This window comes from Clarias gariepinus, chromosome 6, assembly GCF_024256425.1.
Source record: "Clarias gariepinus isolate MV-2021 ecotype Netherlands chromosome 6, CGAR_prim_01v2, whole genome shotgun sequence".
Classification (NCBI taxonomy): domain Eukaryota; kingdom Metazoa; phylum Chordata; class Actinopteri; order Siluriformes; family Clariidae; genus Clarias; species Clarias gariepinus.
In genome coordinates, this window is record NC_071105.1 from 32,103,077 (window position 1) to 32,127,359 (window position 24,283).

Sequence of the window (24,283 nt, forward strand, 5' to 3'; positions counted from 1 at the left end):
TATATATATATATATATATATATATATATATATATATATATATATATATTCAGTTCTTTGAATCTCATATATATGTGTGTGTGTGTGTGTGCGTGTGTGTATATATATATATATATATATATATATATATATACACAGTGTAACCTCGGATTACGAGTGGGCTCGTATTCCAAAACACTCGTAAACCAAATAAAATTTTCCCATAAGAAATTAAGGAAACTTAAACTATTCATTCTACAGCCCAAAAAAAACTAATACATAAAAATAATTAATACAAAATATTAAGTAAAAATAAAACAAATCAACCTGCACTTTACCTTTCAAAAAAGTAAAAAATAAATCCCTGCAGATAAGCGTTTCCCTTTGTGCATGCAGCCGCTGTGTACGTGTGTGCGTGTGTATGTGTGTGTGTGTGTGTGTGTGAGGCTAGAGTAAGTGGAGACTCTTGCTTTCAACCCCTCCTGTCTCCCCCTCCTCATCTTACACGTTAAAACTTTCTTCTTTCGTTTAAACACACTTACACACATTAACGGAAAGACTGTTGTTCTCTTCTAAATTATTAAAGCTTCTCCGCTTTATTTTAATGTTGCTCGCGGCAGTGTAACAGCCAGTTAATTCATGCTCGTGTAATGATGAGATGGACAAACTGGTCGATGCCCGTTCTTTTTTTTTTGCTGCATTGTCAAGTTATAGTACAAACTTTCGGGTGGATCCTGCACTTTAATCCACCAAAAAAAACTACTGAAGAACAAAACTCAGGCTCTATATCCTAGCTTATATCTCGCCTTCGTGTTCACACACACCGGACTGCATTACCCACAATGCATCTTCCACACTGGACTACACTTCCGTAAACAGCGGTCATAAATCAACGTCTCTCTCTCCTGCTACACTGTTTTATCTAAAAAAAAAAAAAGCAATAAACATCGCTAATGACACTCATGTGAGCGCAAACTAACAGAATCACTCCTGTAAAGTAAAACAAACAAACAAATGACCCAGCACCTACACTCTAAAAAAGAGAGAGAAAAAACGTTGGCTCAGTTGTGATCACGTGACGCTCGACGTCAAAACAAGAAGCGCGTGCGTGAAACATGATACTCTGTGCTTGTAAACCAAGACAATATTCGTTTTTCAAGTTACATTTTATATATATATATATATATATATATATATACACCTCTGATTACTACTAATAAATGGTTGCATCACACTTGGAGGCAACAACTGCAATCAAGCGTTTGCGATAACAATAAGTGTTTCAAAACACTGTGGAGGAATTTTTTCCCACTATTCTTTTAATTTCATTTACAATGGAATTTTAGTCAGATTTTTACTAGGCCAATCCAAAACCTTGATACATTTTTTTTGCCATTCTGAGTTGAACTTGCTGGAGTGTTGCGGATCATTGTCCTGCTCCATAACCCAGGTGTGCTTGAGCTCGAGGTCATAAACTGATGGCCAAACAATCTCCTTTAGAATTTTCTGGTCGAGTGCAGAATTCATTGTTCCGTCAATTATGGCAAGTCAAAGAAAAAGAGAAAGAATCAGGAAGGGGGCAAATACTTTTTCACAGCACTGTAAAGGCTTACTTACAGCCCAGAGTAAGTGCAGTAAGAGTAAGTGTGGTAAGAGTAGAGTTTTGATGCTTTGAAAAAATGGAAGATTTGGAATTTTATGTAGCAAATACAGAACATTCTCCTTCAGACACATGTAATACAGACAGTTAAATGTTTCATTGTTGTTAGAATAAAGGCAAGCACTATTGGAATTCCGCTTGTTTAAATCAAACTAGTGGTCATGTAGTAAATACTGCCCAGCATGTTCTATTGGTCTGCATCAAGCAAATAAAACATTAAAATTACTGAAATGGGTTAAGAAATGCATGTCACATTATTAAAACCTAAAAGAATAGTGGTGGACTGTCAAAAGCACAGAAGTAATGTGGTCAAGGAGAAAAAATCACGAATAACTGTGATCAGAAATCACTTAAGGGGCATTGGGGACTTAAACAGTAAAAGGTCCTTTATTACTGGGATATGCGAAATAATAATTTCACTTTGCTGTAAATGACAGGTAATAAATTATTGATCATTTAAGCACTTGGTGATTTTGCACCATAGGAAAAATCAGCAAAAGAAAGCACAGCTATATTTGATAGTGAAAGTAAAAGCATTTTCACACATAAAATCTGACAAGAACTCACAAGATTGGGACTAAGAAAAATTTGTTAATGAAGCTAATCAGAAAAAGGCAGCATAAAGATTGGAATGAAAAAGGGTCATGTGTTTAGATGAGTCAAGGTAACTCAGATTAGTCTAGGCTCATATGTTAAATGGCAATAAAATAAAGGTTTCTTTTCTTTTCTGGCGACACAGACATATTTCAGTACTTAAACTGTAAAAAAAAAAAAAAAAAAAGTGGTTCTGGGAGTATAAGGACTATTTTTTGTATATGAATTGACCACCACATTGTTTCCCATAATCAAAGGTAAAGGAAGCTGAAAGAAATATTAGAGAGTGTGATTTTTCTTGGTTATGCTTTGTACATTTTATTTTTTTATATATTTTACACTTATTTCTTGGTCAACTTTTGATTGTGCAAAATAAGAAAACACTGTTATAAGAGTCCACGACCCTGAATACAGAATAAAGAATAAATACCTTTATTTCTCTGAAAAAAAAATTAACATGGCCACCTGTTACATGTACTAAAATGTAATATGTGTTTTGTACATAATAATTTCATGTTTCCAAGATGAACATGAATAAATTATGTTGTATTTGCATAAAATTTACCAACTTAACATTTATTAGATTTAACCATGTTGAGATAAACCGAAGAGATCTTGTCACTATGAAAACTGGAAATATCAAAGCAAACATCGCGAGAAGATATCGCGAGAAGAGAACACAGCGTGTTCAGAAGACAAACGTTTGGCGGGCGTGTGGAAAAGTAAGCAGGAATTAATTCCCATCTTTTTAAATATAAACAAAATACTGAACACAAATGTCACCTGCTGTTTAGCGATATTTAGTCACGTTATTTTGGTTTAAGCTATTTCTTGTATTTTTAATCACACTTAAAATACCGACGGTTATATGCGCGTGCTTAATCTGCAGTTCGGTTCTGGTTTCGGTCTGTTCTCATGAGTTGTGAAGCGAGAGGAACGAAGTATAAATATTGTTTATTTGCTAATTTAAGTATAATGAATTTTAATTGAATATCTCTCTCTGTATTTTTTCACAGCAGTTTGTGACTGAAAAGTGTCCCGTCTGCATCTGACTTTAGGAGTTTCCTGACCAACCGTACAGTATCTAACGGTCATATTTAAAAGTCATAACGTACAGTTATAAAGTACAAAACGTTTCTGTTGGTGTTTTTTTTTTTTCTATGATTAATACTTATTTGTGGTGTTTTATGTTTTGTACAGCTTTTCAAATTGAGACCTTATTTGTAAGTTGCTGCTGGTGTAAAACATGTTTTTTATTATATATAAAATAAAATCTCCGTTTTATCCCGTTTGTCTTATGCTTCCTTCCTTCACAGAATTGACCAGGGCTTGAAATTTAAATTTACTTGAGTTGCACCAACCCTATTCATTTATTTTAACAGGATTAAATTATGGTGGACGCAGCTGTGGTAAATAAGTTAAATTAACCTAATAAAATTTATTTGACTGATCAATATTTTTTTATTAAAATTACATTAAATATTTGAATAATGTAAGCACTAAGAAATTGTTAGACTTTTCAATGATAATGGAGTATCATAGACAATTAAATTACATTACAATTGCACAATCAATTGCTATTACAGTAAATGATAAAGATCATGTTAAGTCAACATGATTCTTTCACACAAGTTTAACATGAATGAAATACTTTGGTTTAGCAGGCAAAATTTGTGTAATTTGGCCACATTTTGATGATGTGGGACCGATGTACACATTAAAATCAAATAAATTCAAATAATTTTTTTGTGTGTGTATAATCCCCTGCTTCACTAATGCACTTATTGTAGCATTTCAATAATGCTTGGATACCATCAAGTTACAAAGTTTTCTAAGGACACTTTAGCCATGATCGAACTGTCTGCTTTACATCTGAAATGCTGGCCTCCCAGGAACTCCTTTAACGGCCCAAACGTGGAAATGTCTTGGATCGAAGTCAGGACTGTACTGGGGATGTGGCTATAACTCCCAGACAAGGTCCTGGAAGATACAAGTGGTGTCCATTTCCAAAAGATAGAGGGCGAACTAACAAGCCAGTGACAAGTTATCCATTCATTTTAGTGTGACTAGGAACCTCATTAGCATACTGTAAGTCTTCTGGTAATGTTAAACAGTTTCACGTCTTTATTCATGAGAAATTTCATTACAAGTTCCAGTTTGCAAATAAATGACCCTCTTAAATGCCCATTTTATATAAAGCCTTTGATCGTCACCTCACAAAATAATTATATACATATTTACAAAATATTGTGACTTGTTTTAGGAACACAGAGAAAACAGTGGCACTGAGCATTTAAGAAAAAAACATAGCTAGACATAAGAAAAAAAATAATAACTGAATTAGTTGTAAGTATAGCCAAGGTGACAGTTAAAAAAAAAGTATGTGTGAGACCAACAATGGTCAAATCAACCATGCTTTATACACGATAATGGTGTTTAATGATGAGTCAGCTGCTCTGTCAACTCATAACCAGAAACTGACACTGGGTGAAGAACCCTTCCTAGGAACGCTGTTAACACCTGCTGTAAAAATGTAAAATGTCTCTTTTAAGAATGGAGTCTGCTCAGGGGGTTTGATTCTGTTGGAAACTCTGACATGAAGAAAAGGAAAGCAGCAGTCAAAGTGCAGTCTTAAATCCGATTGTGATGCTGTGCCATTACCCTGAACAGGCCATTCTAGCTCGAAAACACTTTACTGTGGCTGAATAAATATACAGTTTCATGTTTTTACAAACGCTTGATTGCGGTTCTTTTCACCAAGGGTGGCACACCCAGTCACCAAGTTCAGGGGTAATTACTTTTTCACATAGGGTTAGGTAGGTTTGGAGAGCTTTTCCCACTTAATAAATGAAATCATAATTTAAAAACTGCATTCTGAATTTACTCAGGTTATCTTTGTGTAATATTGAAAATTTGGTTGATGACCTTAATCATTTAAGTGATAAATAATAATAATTAAAATAATAATAATAATTTAAAAACTGGAAAGATCAAATAGTTTTTCACTGCGCTTTAAAGACTTACTGACAGCCTAGAGTAAGTGTAGTAAAGGTTTTAATGTAAAAAAAAAATGGAATCTTTTGTAGTAGATACAGGCAAATTGAGTGATATAAACAGCGAAATGTACCACAGTTGTTAGTCTAAATCAGGGGTTCGGCCGGCGCCCCGCGGTTCTGGAGCCACGTGTTTGTTCTTTCATCCCTCTGCTACCTGTGGCTTTTGAAATAAATAATGAATTATTAATTTAAATTAATTTTTTATACGTAATTTTTTTTTTTGAATGATGGCGATCTTGTAACGTTTAAAATAAACCGTGTTTAATATTTTGTCGCTTAAAATATGCGTACATCCGATGTGTGCCGCACCTGCCGGGGTGATATGCGCTAAAATGCCCCCTGCCACGGATTGGTTCCCCCCCTACATCATTTCAAATATTATATTAGGATATAAATTCATAGGTTTATGATTTACAAATTACACCAAACGAATTTGATTATAAAATAAGCAATATAAAATAAAATACATGTTGTAAATTAAAAAAAGCATATACAACATGCATATTTTTATATTGCTTATTCTAAAATAAAAAACCGTTCCGTGTAATTTTTCATTATAAACAATATTTATTTAGTGTAAACATTTTTGTATTGCCACAAAATGAACATATTCGAATTTCTATTAATGGTCTCGGCGGCTGTCACGTGCCTAGAGATCGTTATAATAGTAATATCATAAACCTATGAATTTATGTTATCATATAGCCTAATGTTTGATAGAAATCCGTGGGGGGCAATCACTGGCAGGGGGCATTTTAGAACATAACACAGTCACGCGATTTATCGAGCTTTTCGACCCCCGATTTTATTTATATTGACAGCTGACTGCATGCTCACGCGCACGCGATAAAGATGATGACGACACAAAGAAACAGACGGCACTTTTGGTTTGCTGCAGGTGGACTATTTAAGTTCGGCTTTTTATTTCAAAAATACGAGGACTCCTCAAATACACACTGAGTATTTTATTTGAAAGAAATCTTCCTACGGTTTTTTCCTGAGTTCTAAATGTCTTTGTTGCATGCAAGAAAAAAATTCTATTTTAATATTAATAATAATAATTATTATTATTATTATTCTTTTCTGTGTGAAACGGGTCAAAATGGCTCTTTGAGTGTTTAAGGTTGCCAAACACTGGTCTAAATACAAGCTCTCTTGAATGCTGCTTGTTCAAGTCAAACGGCTGGACCACGATTGAAGGTTGTGTAAATAAATAATGCTCAGCATATTCTATAAGCCTGCATTAAGCAAAGAAAACACTGAACATGGAATGGGATAAAACATGTATGTTACATTATTAAAACCTGAAAGAATAGTAGTGGACTGTCAGAAGTAATGTGGTCAGGAAAAAAGGTACAGTAGCTACATGTGACAAATATTTAAACCTTAATCACTTTTGGTAAAGTTAAATCATAAAAAATTGACAAAAGAAAGAACAGTTATATTTGATAGTAAAAAATGAAAAATTCTCAAACACAAAATTTGACAAGAACTCACAAGACAAAAAACACTTGTTGGTGATGCTAATCAGAAAAAAAGTCAGCATAAACATTAGACATGGTAGCAATGAAAAACGGTCATGTGGTCTTTGTGACTCATCTGAGTCTAGGCTTAGCAGCACTTTGTGAGGGAAGAAACCAAGACTGTTTTTGCACGGGCATATTTTAGTACTTAAACTGTCGAAGTGTGGTTCTGGGAGCATAAGCATAATCAAAGCTAAAGGGGGTTGAAATAAAATTGGGTTAAGGTTAGGGTTACAAAATGTTTGTATTTTTTTTAAACAAAATTAATTACTTACTACTTACTAGTATAGCCAAGATGAAAGTTAAAAACAAAGAAATTAACTGTGTGAGACCAATAATAGTGATAAGTCATATCTTGTATGATAATGATTTCTCATAACCAGAAACTGTAACATTGGTTGAACAACCCTTTCTAGGAAGGAAGGAAGGGCCTTCTATCACCTGCTATGTTCGAAGTGAACAATGCAGCATTTGTTATGTTGTGCAGTTGTTAACTTTTTGTGATGAGTTAAAAGTGCAGTCTGGTGGGAACTGCAAGTCAAAAGGAATAAAGAAGTCGCGGGCAAAAGAGAAAACATCCTGAGGCTTTCTCAACAACAGCATTTGTAGGAAGTCAGCCAGTAGAGCTTTAAGCTCAGGGTGCTGTCTAACATAGGAGGAGTGATCAGCCTTCAGCTCTTCCTGCAATGAAAAGATTAAAAGGAGTAAAAATAATTATCCTGTGTTCTTAACATGCAAATCGGTTACTATTTTTTGGGATAGTGCTATTCTCCTCTGCTGGATAGCCTCTGACACAGTTTTAATATATTCTGCACAGTTTTTATAATCTGTTCATGAAGACTTTTTTTTTTTTACGTTATTCTTTTACCCATTACCGACAACAGAAATGCCTTTAAATTTAAGCTTCGAATACTCTTTCTAAACTTAACTCTCCGACTTCCCCAGCGATTCCCTTTTGGGGAAATCCCAGTCACCTAAGTGCAGTATACCTGATGTGATGACGGTGAAACATAAATATAGACTTGATGAGCAGTACTTGCTCCAAAGGCAAATATCAGTATCCAAAATGTTAGTTAGAATAATGTTCATGACACTGATGATAAGTTGACTTATGACTTGCTAATTAGCATGCTATTAAATGCTACTGAGTCTTATGGGACTGCTTACGGGGGTGGCGGGGGGGGGATGTGAGATCATGGATATCTACCTTTCTGTCAAGAAACTTTGAATACAGCTCAATGTCTTTTTCCCACACCAACGGCTTCTTCTCACACAATGACTTGCTTTTTCCCTCATCTGCAAACAAACAAACAAAACCAGTTTTGTTTAGTTTTTTTATTCCTGTCATATATAATGTATAATTATTGGAAAAAATGGAACAATATACAGACCTTCACTGACTACAGGAGGTAGCTGCAGGAGGTTCATGGTTACTAATGAGCCCACCTGCACTCTGCTGGCTAAATGCCTAGTAAAAAGAAAAAACACTGATAACACAAGTATCATGACTCTTTTATGTGACCAGCCACACTAAACAGTAACGGTTTAACTGACTAAACAGAATCAGGGTTTTTTTCCTTGATCAGGAAAGAAGAAGAGGTCCTACCCATCGGGCAGGAAGTAGCAGTGCCAGGTTGCGGGGAGTTTTTCCGCTGATGAGACAGTCCTCTCAATGCCAAACACCTCCACCATCTCTTTGCCAATCAATTGGTTCTTGACCTCCAGCTCCCTCTAAATTAGGGTTAAACTGTTTTTTTATTTCTTACTCAAGTCAATTATAAGAGTAGACAATTAAGACATAGATTGCTTTAACAAACTAATCCTAGATACCCTGGATTGTATCTAAAAAACATAAAACCACAGCTAAAACCAAACAGCTCCACACGGTCAATGTACATGGCCAGGCTGCTATAGCCAAACCTTTGGTCACTTGTGCCAATGGCAAACGTCAGTTTCAATAGTGCCAGCAGCGAAAATCTTGGGCTGTAGACAATGTGAAACATGTATTGTTCTCTGATGAGTCCACTTTCACTGTCTTTCCCACATCCCGGAGAGTTAGGGTGTGGAGAAGCCCCAAAGAAGCGTATCACCCAGACTGTTGCATGCCCACAGTAGGCATGGGGGTGCAATGGTTTGGGCTGCAATATCAAGACATTCCCTAGGCCCAATACTTGTGCTAAATAGGCGCACACAGCCAAGGACTACCGAACCATTCTGGAGGACCATGTGTACCCAGTGGTTCAAACCTTGTGTCCTGAAGGCAGTGCCATGTATCAGGATGATAATGCACCAATACACACAGCAAGACTGGTGACAGAGTGGTTTGATGAACATGAAAGTGAAGTTGAACATCTCCCATGGCCTGAACAGTCACCAGATATAAATACTATTGAGCCACGTTGGGGTTTTTTGCAAAATGTTGTTAATTTATGTTGTCAGGTCAATCTGGCTTGTCTCCGCTAGCCAGCTAACTAGGCCTCTGGGTTAGCTAGTTTAGTTGTTCTGTTAATTTATGTTGTAAATTTATGTTGCATGTAGCACCTTGGTCCTGGAGGAACGTTGCTTCGGTTCACTGTGTACTAACTGTATATGGTTGAAGTGACAATAAAGCCTACTTGAACTTGAACTTGAGAAGCGAGTCAGGAAACGTTTACCTCCACCAACATCACATAGTGACCTGGCCACTATACTGCAAGAAGAATGGATCAAAATCCCTTTGGCCACTGAGCCAGACTTGTATCTGTCATCCCCAAGACAAATTGATGCTGTAAGGAGTAATTGATACTAATCAATTATTGTGGTCTAAAACCAGGTGTTTTAGTTTCATTGTCCAACAACTAAGAGAGAGAGAGAGAGAGAGAAGAGGAAGCGAGACAAAGAGATGGAAAGAGAAGAGGAAGAGAAGGAGAAGAGGAAGCGAGAGAGAGAGAGAGAGGGAAGAGGAAGCGAGAGAGAGAGAGGGAAGAGAAAGCGAGAGAGAGAGAGAGAGAGGAGGAAGCGAGTGAGAGAGAGAGAGGAAGCGAGAGAGAGAGAGAGAGAGAGAGGAGGAAGCGAGTGAGAGAGAGAGAGGAAGCGAGAGAGAGAGAGAGAGAGAGAGAGAGGAGGAAGCGAGAGAGAGAGAACTAGAAGAGGAAGCGAGAGAGAAGAGGAAGCAAGAGAAAGAGAGAGAGAAAAAGAGAAGGCGAGAAAGAGAGGAGGAAGTGAGAGAGAGAGAGAGAGAGAAAGAGAAGAGGAAGCGAGAGAGAGAGAGAGAGAGAGAGGCTAAGGGTAAATATATATTATACTTTAGAGGACAACGGTAAGTTATTTGGACCTCCAAGTGGGATTTTTTTACACTTCACCATTCTTCCGTATCGCCCCTCATGTGGAATGTCCAGTTTGGCAGCTGTTTATTTAAAACAGTTGTGCAACTGTGCAAGCTTAACATGAGTACATGTCTATCATAATGGACATGTGGATTTACAATAATATACTAATAAAGTGTTGTGTACAAGAACCAGGATAATGACCTTAATACTAGAAATACAAGACACCTGTAGTTGGAGAGACGTACAGCTTTGCTGGAAGAAACTGTTCATAGGAGAAATATATGTAAACTGAACACTTCACAGAGCTATTCTTTATGAATGATTATATTTTAGTTCTAAGTTGTATGCCAGCAAAATGTGAAAATGTAAAAATATAATATTCTCACATCATATTCTTTCATGAAAAAGGCAGTAAAAAATAATACATACATATGTTGATATGCCAATCTGGGTATCAGCATCAAATGAAAGGAATGTCAAATTTTTTGGAACTTTCTTCTGTTGAGCCAGAATGCGTAGGATAAGGAGGTTGGAGGCCTCAGACACAAACCCTTGTAGAGAATTCAGAGGGAATGTAAATGCTTGCTTCTTTACTTCCTACAAGAAAGCAGGAAAGAACAAAAACAGTTAACTGATTGATGTTTTCTAATACTATCAAATCATACTGTATGGTTTTGCTCAGGCCTCATGCAAATACATTGTACAATGTATTTACGTAGGACAGAGAAAGTAAAACCAGTTTTCTTACCTCTTTCTCTGTAATGATTCTGTTCACCACTAGATGACTGCCTTGCCTCATTATGTGTACCTTCTTGTCCAGCGTGTGTTCCTGTAGCTGCAGCATTTTAAACACAACAATGCATAGTAAAAAAAATGTCTAAATATTTTCTAGGATCTATAATTTATAAATATGTGAATTTATAAACATATGAAATTATATGATGCATAAATGTAGTAGATGGATAGATAGATAGATAGATAGATAGATAGATAGATAGATAGATAGATAGATAGATAGATAATACCTTCATATACTCATCATGATTCTCCTCGAGTGTGTCAAGGTTACTGGATACATAAGCTGTCAGTGATAGGTACAAGTACACTTAGTTACAGTAAATCAATTTGCATTGAATGATAAAATAACTCAGCTGCTTGTAATTTGTACAACCATGTTCCAATTCAAATTTTATTTGTCACATACACAGTCATACACAGTATGATATGCAGTGAAATGCTTATACGACCGCCCGGTGACCTTAAAAAGAGAATTAAAGCTTATAATAAGAAATAAATATGAATTAAAGAAATTAGATAGAAAAATATTAAAAACAATAATTTAATTAGGATAAAAATAGAAATAAAAATTAAAATATACTGTACATAAAAATAGAATGTACTGTACACTAGAACATTTGAAAAAATGTTAAATTTGGTGAAAGAAAGAGGGTGTGCAATGGTCCAGAATGTAAACATGAATATGTAAGTGTAGGTGTGCATGAATGTGTCCATAATGTCCATGGATGTTAGAAACATTGTATTAGTTCTATATGGTGTTGTGGTTGAGAGACCTTATCGCCTGTGGGAAGAAGCTCATGTTCAATGAAGATGGTTCTATTACCCGTAATAGAAGTGCCGCACGGGATGTTGTCGATTGCTCCATGGCTATTAGCGTGTACCAAATAACAAGGTTCGTCATTGTAGCTGGCCTTCTGTACACTAACACAGAACTCTCCTAGCTCTTTTCCAGTTTCTGAAACCGTCACCATGGAGTCCACAAACAGGCACTGATCTACATGTTTAGGTCCTGAAAGACGTAATAATTTGAATATTATTTAGACATTCTGATCAAAATAAGCACATTTTTTGTGCTTGTATTGCATGCCTGCTTAGAGGATTTAACTGTTTAATATAAATGTAAGCACTCACAACATTTACAATCTAGTACCAGGGTTATGGAAATTAGCTGTTCCTGAAACTCAAAACCCAAGCAAATATAGCCCATCCCTTCAGTGCTCCTAAATCCTTGCCACAAAAACATGTGTAAGCCAAATAAACTGAAGCGGTTGAATTTTAATTTACATGATCTATCTATCTAACACTTGGCAAATAGAATTGAAACAATGGAGTATGGAGTATATAACATGCCATGCCAAAACCATTCATTAATCCATAATCTACGTACATTGTTTCTCCTGTGCAGGGTAAGAAAGGATCTGGAGCCTATCCTAAGGCCAACCTATTGCACAAGCACAAAATCAATCATACAATATGGGCAATTTGGAAACACCAATGGCCATATAGCATTGAGGAAAATAACATTTTAATGAGATGCAAAGTTGACTTAAACCTTAAGTTAAACGATGTTACCAGCAAATATGTGGGCCTTCTGCCACAAAGTTGGAAGCACAACTAAGAACCCCAAATATTTTCTAGAAATATTTTGCTGCATCGTCTATACTGCTTTATCCTATAAACAGGGTCACAGAGGCCTGAAGCCTATTCCGGAAGACTTAGGGCACAAGGCAGGGTTTACCCTGGAATTTGGGTAAGCCAATTATTCTAATCTCTATGTCTGTACTGTGGGAGGAAACCCACCAAGCACAGGGAGAACATGCAAACTACATGCACAAAGACACGAGGTGGGGATTGAACCCGGAAACTGGAAGGCAACAGTGCAAGGTAACAGTGCTAACCACTAAGTCATCACGCCGCCTCAAAATCCGAAATTCTTGCTTGTCTTTCGACTGCTCCCATTGAGGGGTCATCATAGTGGACACAGGTTTTACGCCAAATGCCCCTCCTGACCCTCCACTTTGTAACTGAGCTTAGGGCCAAACTTGCTTGGATAACTTAATTTCTTTGCCAAATGTACAAATGTAGCTACAAACACAAATCTGATATGAATAGACAATATTTAAGTTATTTATTAGTATTATTAAGGTCCATTCATCTCACAGTGGAGAAATCTGCACCTAATTAGGATGATTAGAGTGATTTCTGTCATAACCAGATGGTAACCAGTGCAGACTAGTACTAACAATCACTGATTCCAGATCAGGCAGAACAGACAGCTCTGATTAAGAATACAAAGAAAATTCTATAAGTTTAAACAGGATTCCGGGGTCAAATAATCAAGATAATGTCACTTACCGATGCTGGAAAGAAACTCTAATGCTTCATTCGAGGCTTTTATTTCTGTCATTTCAAGCGGCCCTGTAGTTTCATTCATATCTTTCAGTTTAATCACGAATCCAAAACGGCATTAACATTCCAAAATACCGGTATCTGGTTAAGCACACATGGTAATAAAAGTTAGCAAGATGCGTGAAGTTGCAAAGATGTTGCGCTCATTTTCCAAACTCGCTCGAGCCCTTGGTATCCATGGCAACAGTAAAGCAAACACGTAGTTTACCGTAAGTCTGGTTGTAATTGCTCAGAGGATAACGACACAATAATACACAACAGCGAGTTTGACTATAGACCATGTTGCTTTCATGCATTCATAAGTAAATTATAATATTATTACGGTAAACCATTAACCAGTACATTGGTTCATTATACGGTATAGCCAAATTAATGCTGTTACCACACCTTCCTTTTCATTTCTTATTTTAACGCCATGTCCACGTCTACAGCTATATTCGTGGCCAGAGTCGGTTTTTGTCATTCAATATTAAAACTAAATTAATTTTGTCTAAGAACAAAATTTGGATTTACATTTTTAATTACATTACATTTTTAAATGTGTCAACAGAATAAAACAAGTTCCTCACAGGAGTAAAATAATTACAGTTAAATAATATATGTTTGATGGACAGAAAGGTTACATGATGAACACTGTGGTGAACTTTCTCTTGATAGTAAAGGTTTGTGTGTAGCTTTTGAGAGCCCTATTCTGCATCTTGTATAAATGACTTGATCCCAACTATTATTAAAAGAAAATGTATGTTTCGTTTCAAAGTCACACCTTTCAAGTACATAGTAGAGATATAAAAAAAAAATCAGGAAATCATTCCATCTAATATTCATCTATATATATATATATATATTACATTTGTTTACTTTTACCATGGCTACAGTTCCAGGTTAGGTTTGCACTGAACAATAGGACTCCAATCAAAACCTACTCAATAGGTGCACTTTGGAGATGTTATTGTACACTAAATAGTGAAAAATATGTGAAGAAATACAGCAAAAACATGTCCAAGCATTTTTAACTCAAAAGAAGTGTTCATTTTATTTTATCGATTCGACTGTTAGTGGTAAGATCCTTAGTCCGCCCTGATAAGCTCTCATTTCAAACTCCTGAGTTGTCAGCAGTAAGGTACTGTAAGAGCTTATCTTACCACTGATTTTACAACACTGAATGTCCTCATCCAACCTAACAAATGATAATTTCCAGCCAAAATTCATTTGCACTCCTGGTCAATGATTGGTAAGATAATTATCCTAAGCTAAAAACTGCTTGACCAGTCCGAATACAGGAATTGCTAACAAGGATATAAAGTCAAGCACACAGCCATAATTAATCACTGACAGTAAGATTGGTAGGCCTGAATTATTGTAAGTTCAGTGACTTTAAACATAGCTCTGTTGGTTTCTGATTTCTAGATCTGTTCTGGTTAACTATAGGACCTCTTATGGTGAAACTCACAGACCAGGGCTGCTAAATACTAAACCATGTGAACATTGTCTAACTTTTATTGCATCACTCTCAACAAAATTCCAAACTGTCTCTGCAAGTAACATCAACACAAAAACTGCCTTAGTAGTTTCCTGAAATGTGTTTCTATAACAAACCCCCATAGATTTGGAATGGAATATCCATCAAGCTCTTATACAAATATATCTGTTAGTCAGGTTCACATACCTTTGGCTGTAAAGTTTCTTATTGTACCTAATTTATTTTTGTGCAATTCATTCTGTGCACCATGGTACGACAACAGACTTCAATCTTGTGGACTTCTGCATGACGAATCATTTTACTGTTACAACATGCTGACACTCGAGACCTTCCTTTAATTTAAAATCTCCTTAAATTCATTTACACCTACTTTTAAATTTTGTAACGTTGGTCATGTACCCGCTGTGTAAAGAACGATTTACCACTGTTCTGTATTGGTATCTCTTGTTGGTTTGATGTCTGCACTTTAAATCATATAAAAAATGTAAACTGCAATATGGAACTGAGCAATTGTTCAATCGCAAAAGGCTGTAATTTATTATAAGTGATATACACATAGTGTACTTACAAATAAATATTGGCTAACATTCTCTTATTAATATTCGTCCAATTATTTGGTGTTAGCCTAGATAAATACATTTTAATGCAAAATGGAACATTTAATAATTAAATAGCACATCTTAAATCACAATCCAATATGTGTAAAATAATCACTGTGTGTGTGTGTGTGTGTGTTGTTGTTTTTTTATCAAATGGTGCAACTCCAGTGTATACAGACAAAGTGGCAATATATTTTAGGTATTCCTAATGAAATAGCCTGTGAAGCTAGGTTATACACAGATTTACACAATACAAAGTTCCTAGTAGTTATACAAATCAGTTCATATGGAAACATTAATAAAAATGTTGTGTACTGTGCAGAGCTATTCATATTTACATGTTTTAAATAAACTATTCTAGATTAGAATAGAAACCACTCGAAGTCTAAAACTCTGATACAGTCATCTCAGCCACAGTGCTCAATCAACTGTATCCCAATAATGCCCATATATAGCTTATTATCAGTGTACAAGCTTGCAGCTTTACAATCTTCACAGTCTTTATTTGTGCGATATCTCCTTATGGATCAATACCACTCTGAGGAAGAAATACAACAGGTATGATTGGAATGGATTTATATTGGTTTCTTTTCCAAATCTGGTCACCCATCTCAGCGTCTATCGGCCCTTGTAAATGTCCTTTCGTCTGCGTAGCTCCTCCAAGACTCTGGCCCTATACGCGGTCCAGTCCTCATCCTGGTCCTGCTGCAGGCCCAGAGCTTGGTGAAGAGCCACAGCATGACTCCTCAAAAACGGATTATACTGCTTCTCTTCTTCCAGAGTAGATGGGCTCTATCATGAGGGAAGCATGAGTAATTATATTTTACATGATAACACAGAAGGCAAGGATTTCCATTCCTTAAACTACACAGGGCACATAAAGCACATATTGAATACAATGTATATCCAACATGTGCACGTACATACATATTTATACTTATGCATTAAATAAAAATAGAGACAATAGGAGTCGAGCTAAAAGAACTGGAAAAGATTCTTACTGTGCACAATCGTTGACCTCGTTGCTGCAAGACCCATTGTAACTTCTGTTCACGCACCACATTACCAGGCTCCACCACTGCAGCAAACAGCAGGTTATCTTCAGCATACTCATGGCCTAAAAAAATAAAATCAAGAATCAAGATCTTAGCTTTGCAATATAAATTACATCACAGCAATTTTCTCTTGCCCCTTTACAGCTATCTTAGGGGTCAGGTATAACCTGGACACTACATAGTCCATTGTCATCAACACTTAGGACAGATCACCAGGAAAGTAAAAATGTTTTATGTATATAATATAAGTGCCTTACCAGGCCATAGCAGAGTGTCGTTGTTCAGTGTGCCAACCGTGTCCAGCGATGATAACATTGTTGAAGCAGTGCCTTCAAACATTCGCCCTAAAAAAAGGAAACGAATAATTTAATAACACTCATGGCTCAACACTGGCTTAAAACTTTAGCAATTCTACATCGCATTCTAACTCTAAGCATGCAATCTACTAGTAACCAAAAACTCCAATATGATGGCTAAATACAAAAAACATGCATATGCTGTATACATATGCCCCAACTGTATCTATCTGTAAAAATCTATCTCTGTTGACATTTACACAAAAATTTTATATTTTTAAAAATCTTGTTTGTCCAAAAACGTGTTTGATACTCCCCCAATTAATTAAAAAGACCTTCTCATGTTAACCTCTATAACTGGAGTGAGTTAAGGCTATTTTATATACACATTATGCTTTTAGATTAAGTTTGTTTGTTTTAAAGGCACCTGGTAATTTAATGCAACTATTTCTAAAATAGTCATTTCAGATTAAAAAAATATATAAAAATAAGACGACAAACTAGGACTAGTACAACAGAAATGCTGTCAGTAAGCGTGTATCGGTGGTAGGAGAAGTGCTGCAAGGGTATGTGGAATGACTGGAATATTCAGTGCAGGTCCTGCTTGAATTTTGTCATTTTCAGCTCTGTGTTTTGCCTTTTGTGGAATTTTGTGAATGTCACCAAATGAGATTAAGCCTACATAAATATTTACATGTAACTGTACTAAAGGGTTGATAAATGAGGCCCATTTGGTATATCCAAATACAAGGGTGTTTGTATTTGGACATCCTCAGACTTACCACATCCTGAGAGGAAGAGCAAGTCCCCAGAGAAGAGGCTGCTGGGACCTCCGAACGTTCTGCCATCCAGGAGGTAGATCATGTGACCCACAGTATGGCCAGGGGTGTAGAAAGCCCTAAACTGCATCCGTGTCCCAACGTCTATGACATCTTTATCTGACAGAGGGCTAGGCAATTTAGGAAAAATTGTTAATGCCCATTATAAATTGTTAATGCCCGCTATAAATTTGGTGGTGATCATTAAAGCAGTAGTATGAGGCTGAATGTCAGAGTCCACTGGTGAAATGCACTTACTGTGTAAGACCAGGGATGTTATCCATAGCATTTCCGTACACCCTACATGAGCTGTGGTGCCTTTTCAGAGCTCTGTTTCCTCCACTGTGGTCCCTGACAAATAAACATGCGACAGGGTGTTTACATAAGCTAATCATGCACATATAAAATGTAAGCGTGTAAGAGAGATCCTCAGTTAACATTCCACATAACTGTATTACATGCACATCAAGGCCAGATGAAATGTGTATTTATTTCCTCAACCTTGAATTGGCTTATCATGGCCAAGATTAGAAGGCGACTTAAAAACTACACTGTGTAAACAGATACAAGGACAGCGGTTCCTTTCTTTACTCACCAGTGTTTGTGTGTGCAAAGAATAGCTTCTAAAGTCACCCCTTCCTCTTCCAGACAGCTCTGGGTGGATTTAAAACAGCAGATCACAAAATTCTGATAAAAAAAATCATCTATGTGCCTATGCTACATTAAAGAGTATCAAAAAATGTTTAAAAGAAAAACCATAAGACTTAATCAGGCTTACAATAAAGTAAGGAGAAAGTGATTTCATTATGGACTTCCAAACACTAAAATTAAAGCATATGAATTGAATCAACCAGGAAAACCATTGTGAGAAATCGGGCGACCTTAATTCCAAACCGAGTTTCAGTTACCTGGACAGACAGAGGATCAGCAGGGTCCACTACCACGGCAAGATCAGATTCTTTGTCTATAATCACATAGCTGTAGTTGTCAGACAGGATGGGTAATGGAATGATCTTGATACCTAGGATAACAAAAGGATCTTATATTATCAAAATAATATACGAATGTTCTCGTTCTAATACACAGTTTCCTTGGTAACCAATTAGCATGGATTTGGATGACAAACTCTCCTCGTAATCTTAGCATAAGAAAAAAAAGGATTAAAAAGGTGTTGTCAAAGAGAATACATTAATAGTTGATTTGGTAAAGCTTTCTCTAACTTCTTTCTAAACTTAATAAAGAAAAAAAAAAGGGGCTGATGAGGAAACAGTTGATTTCTGCTGTAATGTAAATAATGTCAGGAAACTACCTGTCTTGGACATTCAATAACATTAAATTTAATTAAAAATAATTGAAGAGCACAAGAAACAAAATAAGATTTTGTTATTTGGCCTCTACCACCACATTAAATTTGATATGAAAAACTCATAATGTGAATGAAGTCAAGACTTAATTGTCCTAATTTAAGAGGTTTGACAAAAGTGTGGCATAAACTATTCTGAAATTACAGCAATTTTCATATACATCATTATTTTGGGGGCTCCTAAATAATGGAACAAACTAATATAATTACAAACTTAAAGGCTGCCTTTAATACTTGATGAAAATCCTTGGCGGTCAACGACTGCCTGAAATCTGGAACCAATGGACATGACCAAATGCTGAGTCATTCCTCCCTCGAGATGTTTTGTCAGGCCTTAATTGCAGCTCCCTTCAGCTGTCCCTTGTTTTTGGGCTTTCTGCCTTTAGTAAATGAAAAGCATGCTATTCAGATTGACTGACTTGGTCAGCCAAAAATATCCCACTTCTTTGTCTTGATAAATGCTTAGGGAGCTTTTACTGTATGTTTAGGGTCATTATCCATCTGTTTTGCAGCACATGGCTAAATCTGAGCAAAAAGTATAGCCCTACACACATCCGAATTCATCCTGCTACTTTTGTCAGCAGTTAGGTCATCAATAAATACTAGTGACCTGGTTCCATTGGCAGTCATACTCTGTATGCTTAAGTCATAAAACCGCCTCCACCATGTCTGACAGATGGTGTGGTATGGTTTGGATCATGAAATTGTTTCATCAGTCCAAAGAATCTGGTAAAGTCTAATGTGGCCTTTCTGTTCTTTACAGTTACTAGTGGTTTGCACCTTTACTTCATAAAGCTGTCTCTTAACTGTAGCCGTTGAAAATGGCAGGCCTACCTCCTAAAGGGTAATAATGACTTTGCTAGATGTTGCGAAAGGGTTCTTCTTCAACATGGAAAGAATTCTGCAGTCATCCACTTTAGTTGCCTTTGTTGTCTTCCAGGCATTTTGCTGATGCTGAGCGTGCCACTTAAGTCCTTCTTTTTAAATATGTTCCAAACATGACGTATTGGCCACTGTTTTTTTTCACGTGAACAGCTACCAAATGTAACATTCAAAACGAGCTGTATACTTTTTATCTGCTTCAATAGTCACAGAGTAATGAGGGCCACATCTGTCCATGCATCTGACAGCCAATTGTTCCATCATTTATGAACCCCAAAATGTGTGTGTATATGACTATAAATTAATAAATAGCCATTATTTCTAAATGCCACACTTTTGTCAAACCCCATATGCCAAGAAATGCTATCTTTCCAAAATCAATTAACCAATCTATCCATCTACAGTATCTATCTATCTATCTATCTTTCTATCTATCCTGGTCAAAAGTCTGAACACACCTTCTAAGTCAATGTTTTTTGTTTTTTTTTCATTTTATAAATGTTTATATTCTAGAACAATACTACTATACTAGACATTAACTATAAAATAACACAGATGTAATTAGGTAATTAAGTAACAAACAGGAAACCATTATTTTAGCACATGAAAGTCAGCTGTTCTGGAACAGTTCTTGTAAGAACAGTATTGTCAAGTGCATTTCCAAAACCCATCATGATGAAACTGGCTCTCATGAAGACCACGTACCTCTGCTGCAGAGGAGAAGTTCATTTAGAGTTACAAGCCTTAAAAATCACCAATTAACAAACAGCACCTCAGATTAGAGGCTAAACAAATCATAAGTAGGAGACACAACTCAATATCAACTGATCAGAGGAGATTATTGTACATTATGGAAGCCTTCAGCATAATTTTACAATATAGAAAGAAAATCAGGGAATCTAAAAAAAAAAAATCAAGAGAGTGGAATAAGAAGGTGTTTCTAAACTTTAACTGGTAGAGTAGAAAGAGAGATTAAGTTTGAGAAAATTATGGGCCGCCACAGATGCTACTCCTCACCGTTAATTATTGTAGGCTCAGTTCTCGAGTGGCCAGTCGGATATTTCTCTCTTGCTTTTCTCATCTGGCGTTTGTAGAACATGTAGCCAAGTTTGGTCCGTGTGTATAGAGAATAACTGGAGAGAAAAAACAAACCTTTATGACTATAATGCTGTGTTAAAAATTCTTCTAGTAAAACTGTTGTTAAAAATTTTCTGTAGTAGCTAACAGTTTGGGAAATGCAGATTATGTTTGCTATGAATACCAAAGTCATTAAAAAGGCAAGGTAGGAACGGAAATAAAAATACTCCATTTTTTTAAACAAATTGCCCCTTGCTACTGTACATTACTAGTTGTACCAGTAACTTCCAGTACTTTTTACATTATCATCATAAGCTTATGGGTACTTGTCTTATATTATATCATTTTTTTACCTTCCTTGATTTGTGTGTAAACATGAGATACAACATAAACATACATTTTGACACTTTAAAGGTATTGTAGAAAATGAATATATTGCTGACATATAAAACGTATTTGACTGAAATAGTTTGGTGCTCCAAGTACACTTTTAAGACACGTTCTAAAATGCTGGCAAAAAAAAAGGATAATAAATAATAGTAATGTACACATTATGTACACACACACACACATATCTATATATCTATATATGTGTGTGTGTGTGTGTCTACATATCTATATATATATATATATACATTCAGTAAGTCTCCGACTTATGAACAATTTTGTTCCGAGAGAACAATTGTAAATCGGATTCGTTCATAAGCGCACTTGAATGGACATAATTTTGTCTCAGAACTGTTTCGGGCTGTGAACACTGTCTTGAGGATTTTCCAAAATTAAGATTATTCACCATCAGAGCAGCTTTGTAGGACAGCCATTTCCTACCATTGTGATCCCGGACCGATTCAGTTAAACCGGTGAGGCCGACTCTTTTCACCCGCACCCCCACACACATTCAATGTACCGGACTTTAGACATTTTAGACTTTCACAAACATTGGACAAGGCTGCGACCCACTCAGCAAATACAACAGGCTGCCGAAACATTGGATTAGCATGAGGAGTAAGGTAGCATGCAGACATCAGGATCTGCACTTGGGCGGGGCCACAGGTTACCCATTAGTCTAAGATATAAAACACAAATTCAATTTGCCTGGTGTTTCAACAGGTAGTTCCATCACAGGTGTTGCTCACTGTAAATTCGTTTGATTACCACCTGATCAACATTAGGTGGAATAAGGCATTGCTAATCAAAATGCACACGATGGGAATTCATTATATCCCACGCATTCTGTTCTTTCCTTTGCACTCAAAACAGAGATGTATGTAGGCGGAGCTGCCGGATAAACCTCCAGTTTGTTGTATGTTTTTTTTAAATATAAAAATAATTTTGAAGCACATTTTTGGGTGGATTTAGCATGTCATAAAAATGATTTACCTGGATAAAAATATTTAATTATTGTTCTGCTGTTAAAATGATTATACATTTGTTGTGATTTGTTGAGATCAGAATTAAGATTAGATAAGATAAGATTAGATAAATCTACCTGTAAATCTAACAAGGACAGCCAAAGGCTCTTGTGCAGACATTTTAATGATTGATTTTTAATTATGATTTTTATTTTATCACCAGTTTGTACGAGCTCTCTCCCCTGAAACTAATCAACCCTTAAATCTCCCTGCACGACTGTGAGTTAAAACACAAAGGATGTGCAGTGAGCTGTGAACTAAATCACGCCTGTCTCTGGAAACACTGCTCACAGGAATGAAACCACGAACACCAGCGCGCACGAAAGCTATAATATAACGAAACATTTACACAAAGGATAGTTAAAACATTTGAAAAAAAAGCAACTCGCCCTGAATTCTTACTATTGAGGAGAGAAATCGTGACACACAAAAAATAAAAATTAGCCAATGAATTAAACATCACATAGACAGACTCACGCTATCCAGAACAGCGGTTTCTCCGTGCGAGCCATCAAATCCGCAACAACACCTCTCTTCCATGAACTTCTCGCAGGACTTCTGAGCAGGCGGTAAATGCAAAAACCTCCACAAACCGAGGCAGCAACACCAAGTAAACACACAGTCCAGTCCGGAAGCGCCATGATAATGGGCGTGGCCTCGCTTACGTCACTGTGCGGAAGTACACTAAAGTCTCACTACATAGTGAGCAGTAGAGCACGCGCTGTTACTCAGTTCACTTGTGCACAAACCATAATCCTTTTTTTTTTCTTTTTTTAGTTGAATGCTGTTCTACCACAAACACAACACCGATTTAAAAAAAATAATAATAATAATATTAAAACTAATGTACAATAACTCATTTATAAACTTCAGTTCAGTTCTACTACAGACATAGATTATTCAATGCAGGGTAAGATACAAGTGGCTCAGTGGCTTAGTGGTTAGCACTGTTGCCCTGCACCGCTAAGTTTGATCTTGCCTATGTGTGCATGTTTTCCTCATGCGTGGTGCGTTCCCTTCGGATACTCTGGTTTCCTCCCACCATCAAAAGACATGCAGATTAGGCTAATTGCCGTTCCCAAATTGCCCCCAGTGTGTGTATGTGTGTGCCCTGCGATAGTCTCCTGGCCCCCCGCAACCCTGAATACAGGATTAAATGGTATAGACGATGAGTGAGTGCTCAGGTAAATTAGACATCGTGTCTGCATTATAATCTTACAGATAAAATATATCAAAATAGCCAGCATAGTGCATTAAATTCTACTGAAAACTGTTCTACAGTACACCTGTGTGGTCATGCAGTGTGTGGCAGTAAAATATTAAGAGTCTTTATTTTCATTGTAGTAATCACTCACTCACTTATCGTCTATACCGCTTTATCCTATACAGGGTCACAGCGGGCCTGGAGCCTATTCCAATAGACTTAGGGTACACCCTGAACAGAGTGCCAATCCATCACAGGGCACACACACACTCACACACTACAGGCAATTTGGGAATGCCAATTAGCCTAATCTGCATGTGTTGACTGCGGGAGGAAACCGAAATACCCGTAGGAAACCTTGAGAAAACATGTAAACTCCATGCATACAGACCCAAGACAGGAATTGAACCTGAACTCCCTGGAGGTGCAAGGCGTCAGTGCTAATCACTAAGCCACAATGCCATCCATGCTATAACGCAGTTCACTTATGTAAAAAGCACAATGTCATTTGGAGTGTAACGTCCATCCCTTCATTTGGTAGACAAAGTGTGATGAAGCTTGGTAGCTCAGGATGGTGTTCTACCTGACATATTACACAAAGCTAACAATAAATTAAATGCAATAGCTCCCTTATGAACTCCAGTTCAGTCCTACTACAGGTATAGATTATTAGATATAAGGTTAGGTAAATTAGACATCTAGGTTCTGCATTATAATCCTCTTGAATATATTAAAATAGCCAACATAGTGCTCAAGTTCTACTGAAAAGT

At 36.5% G+C, this 24,283-nt stretch overlaps 2 protein-coding genes across 2 annotated transcripts; both read right to left on the reverse strand.

The window, feature by feature from the left end:
• Positions 1 to 5,939: 5,939 nt before the first annotated feature.
• On the reverse strand, positions 5,940 to 13,467 carry catip (ciliogenesis associated TTC17 interacting protein). The gene is made up of 9 exons (XM_053499167.1): positions 13,274 to 13,467; positions 11,742 to 11,927; positions 11,146 to 11,201; positions 10,869 to 10,955; positions 10,550 to 10,717; positions 8,419 to 8,543; positions 8,204 to 8,280; positions 8,020 to 8,108; positions 5,940 to 7,493 (listed from the first exon to the last, which is right to left on the reverse strand). Exons 1-9 carry the CDS (start codon positions 13,350 to 13,352, stop codon positions 7,287 to 7,289), a joined length of 1,074 nt encoding a protein of 357 aa, XP_053355142.1. The 5' UTR covers positions 13,353 to 13,467; the 3' UTR covers positions 5,940 to 7,286.
• A 1,368-nt stretch (positions 13,468 to 14,835) lies between these two features.
• pnkd (PNKD metallo-beta-lactamase domain containing) lies at positions 14,836 to 22,950 on the reverse strand. Its single transcript, XM_053497835.1, has 9 exons — positions 22,787 to 22,950; positions 20,838 to 20,953; positions 18,484 to 18,596; positions 18,171 to 18,229; positions 17,834 to 17,926; positions 17,540 to 17,706; positions 16,719 to 16,805; positions 16,408 to 16,523; positions 14,836 to 16,198 (listed from the first exon to the last, which is right to left on the reverse strand). Exons 1-9 carry the CDS (start codon positions 22,948 to 22,950, stop codon positions 16,025 to 16,027), a joined length of 1,089 nt encoding a protein of 362 aa, XP_053353810.1. The 3' UTR covers positions 14,836 to 16,024.
• Positions 22,951 to 24,283: the final 1,333 nt, after the last annotated feature.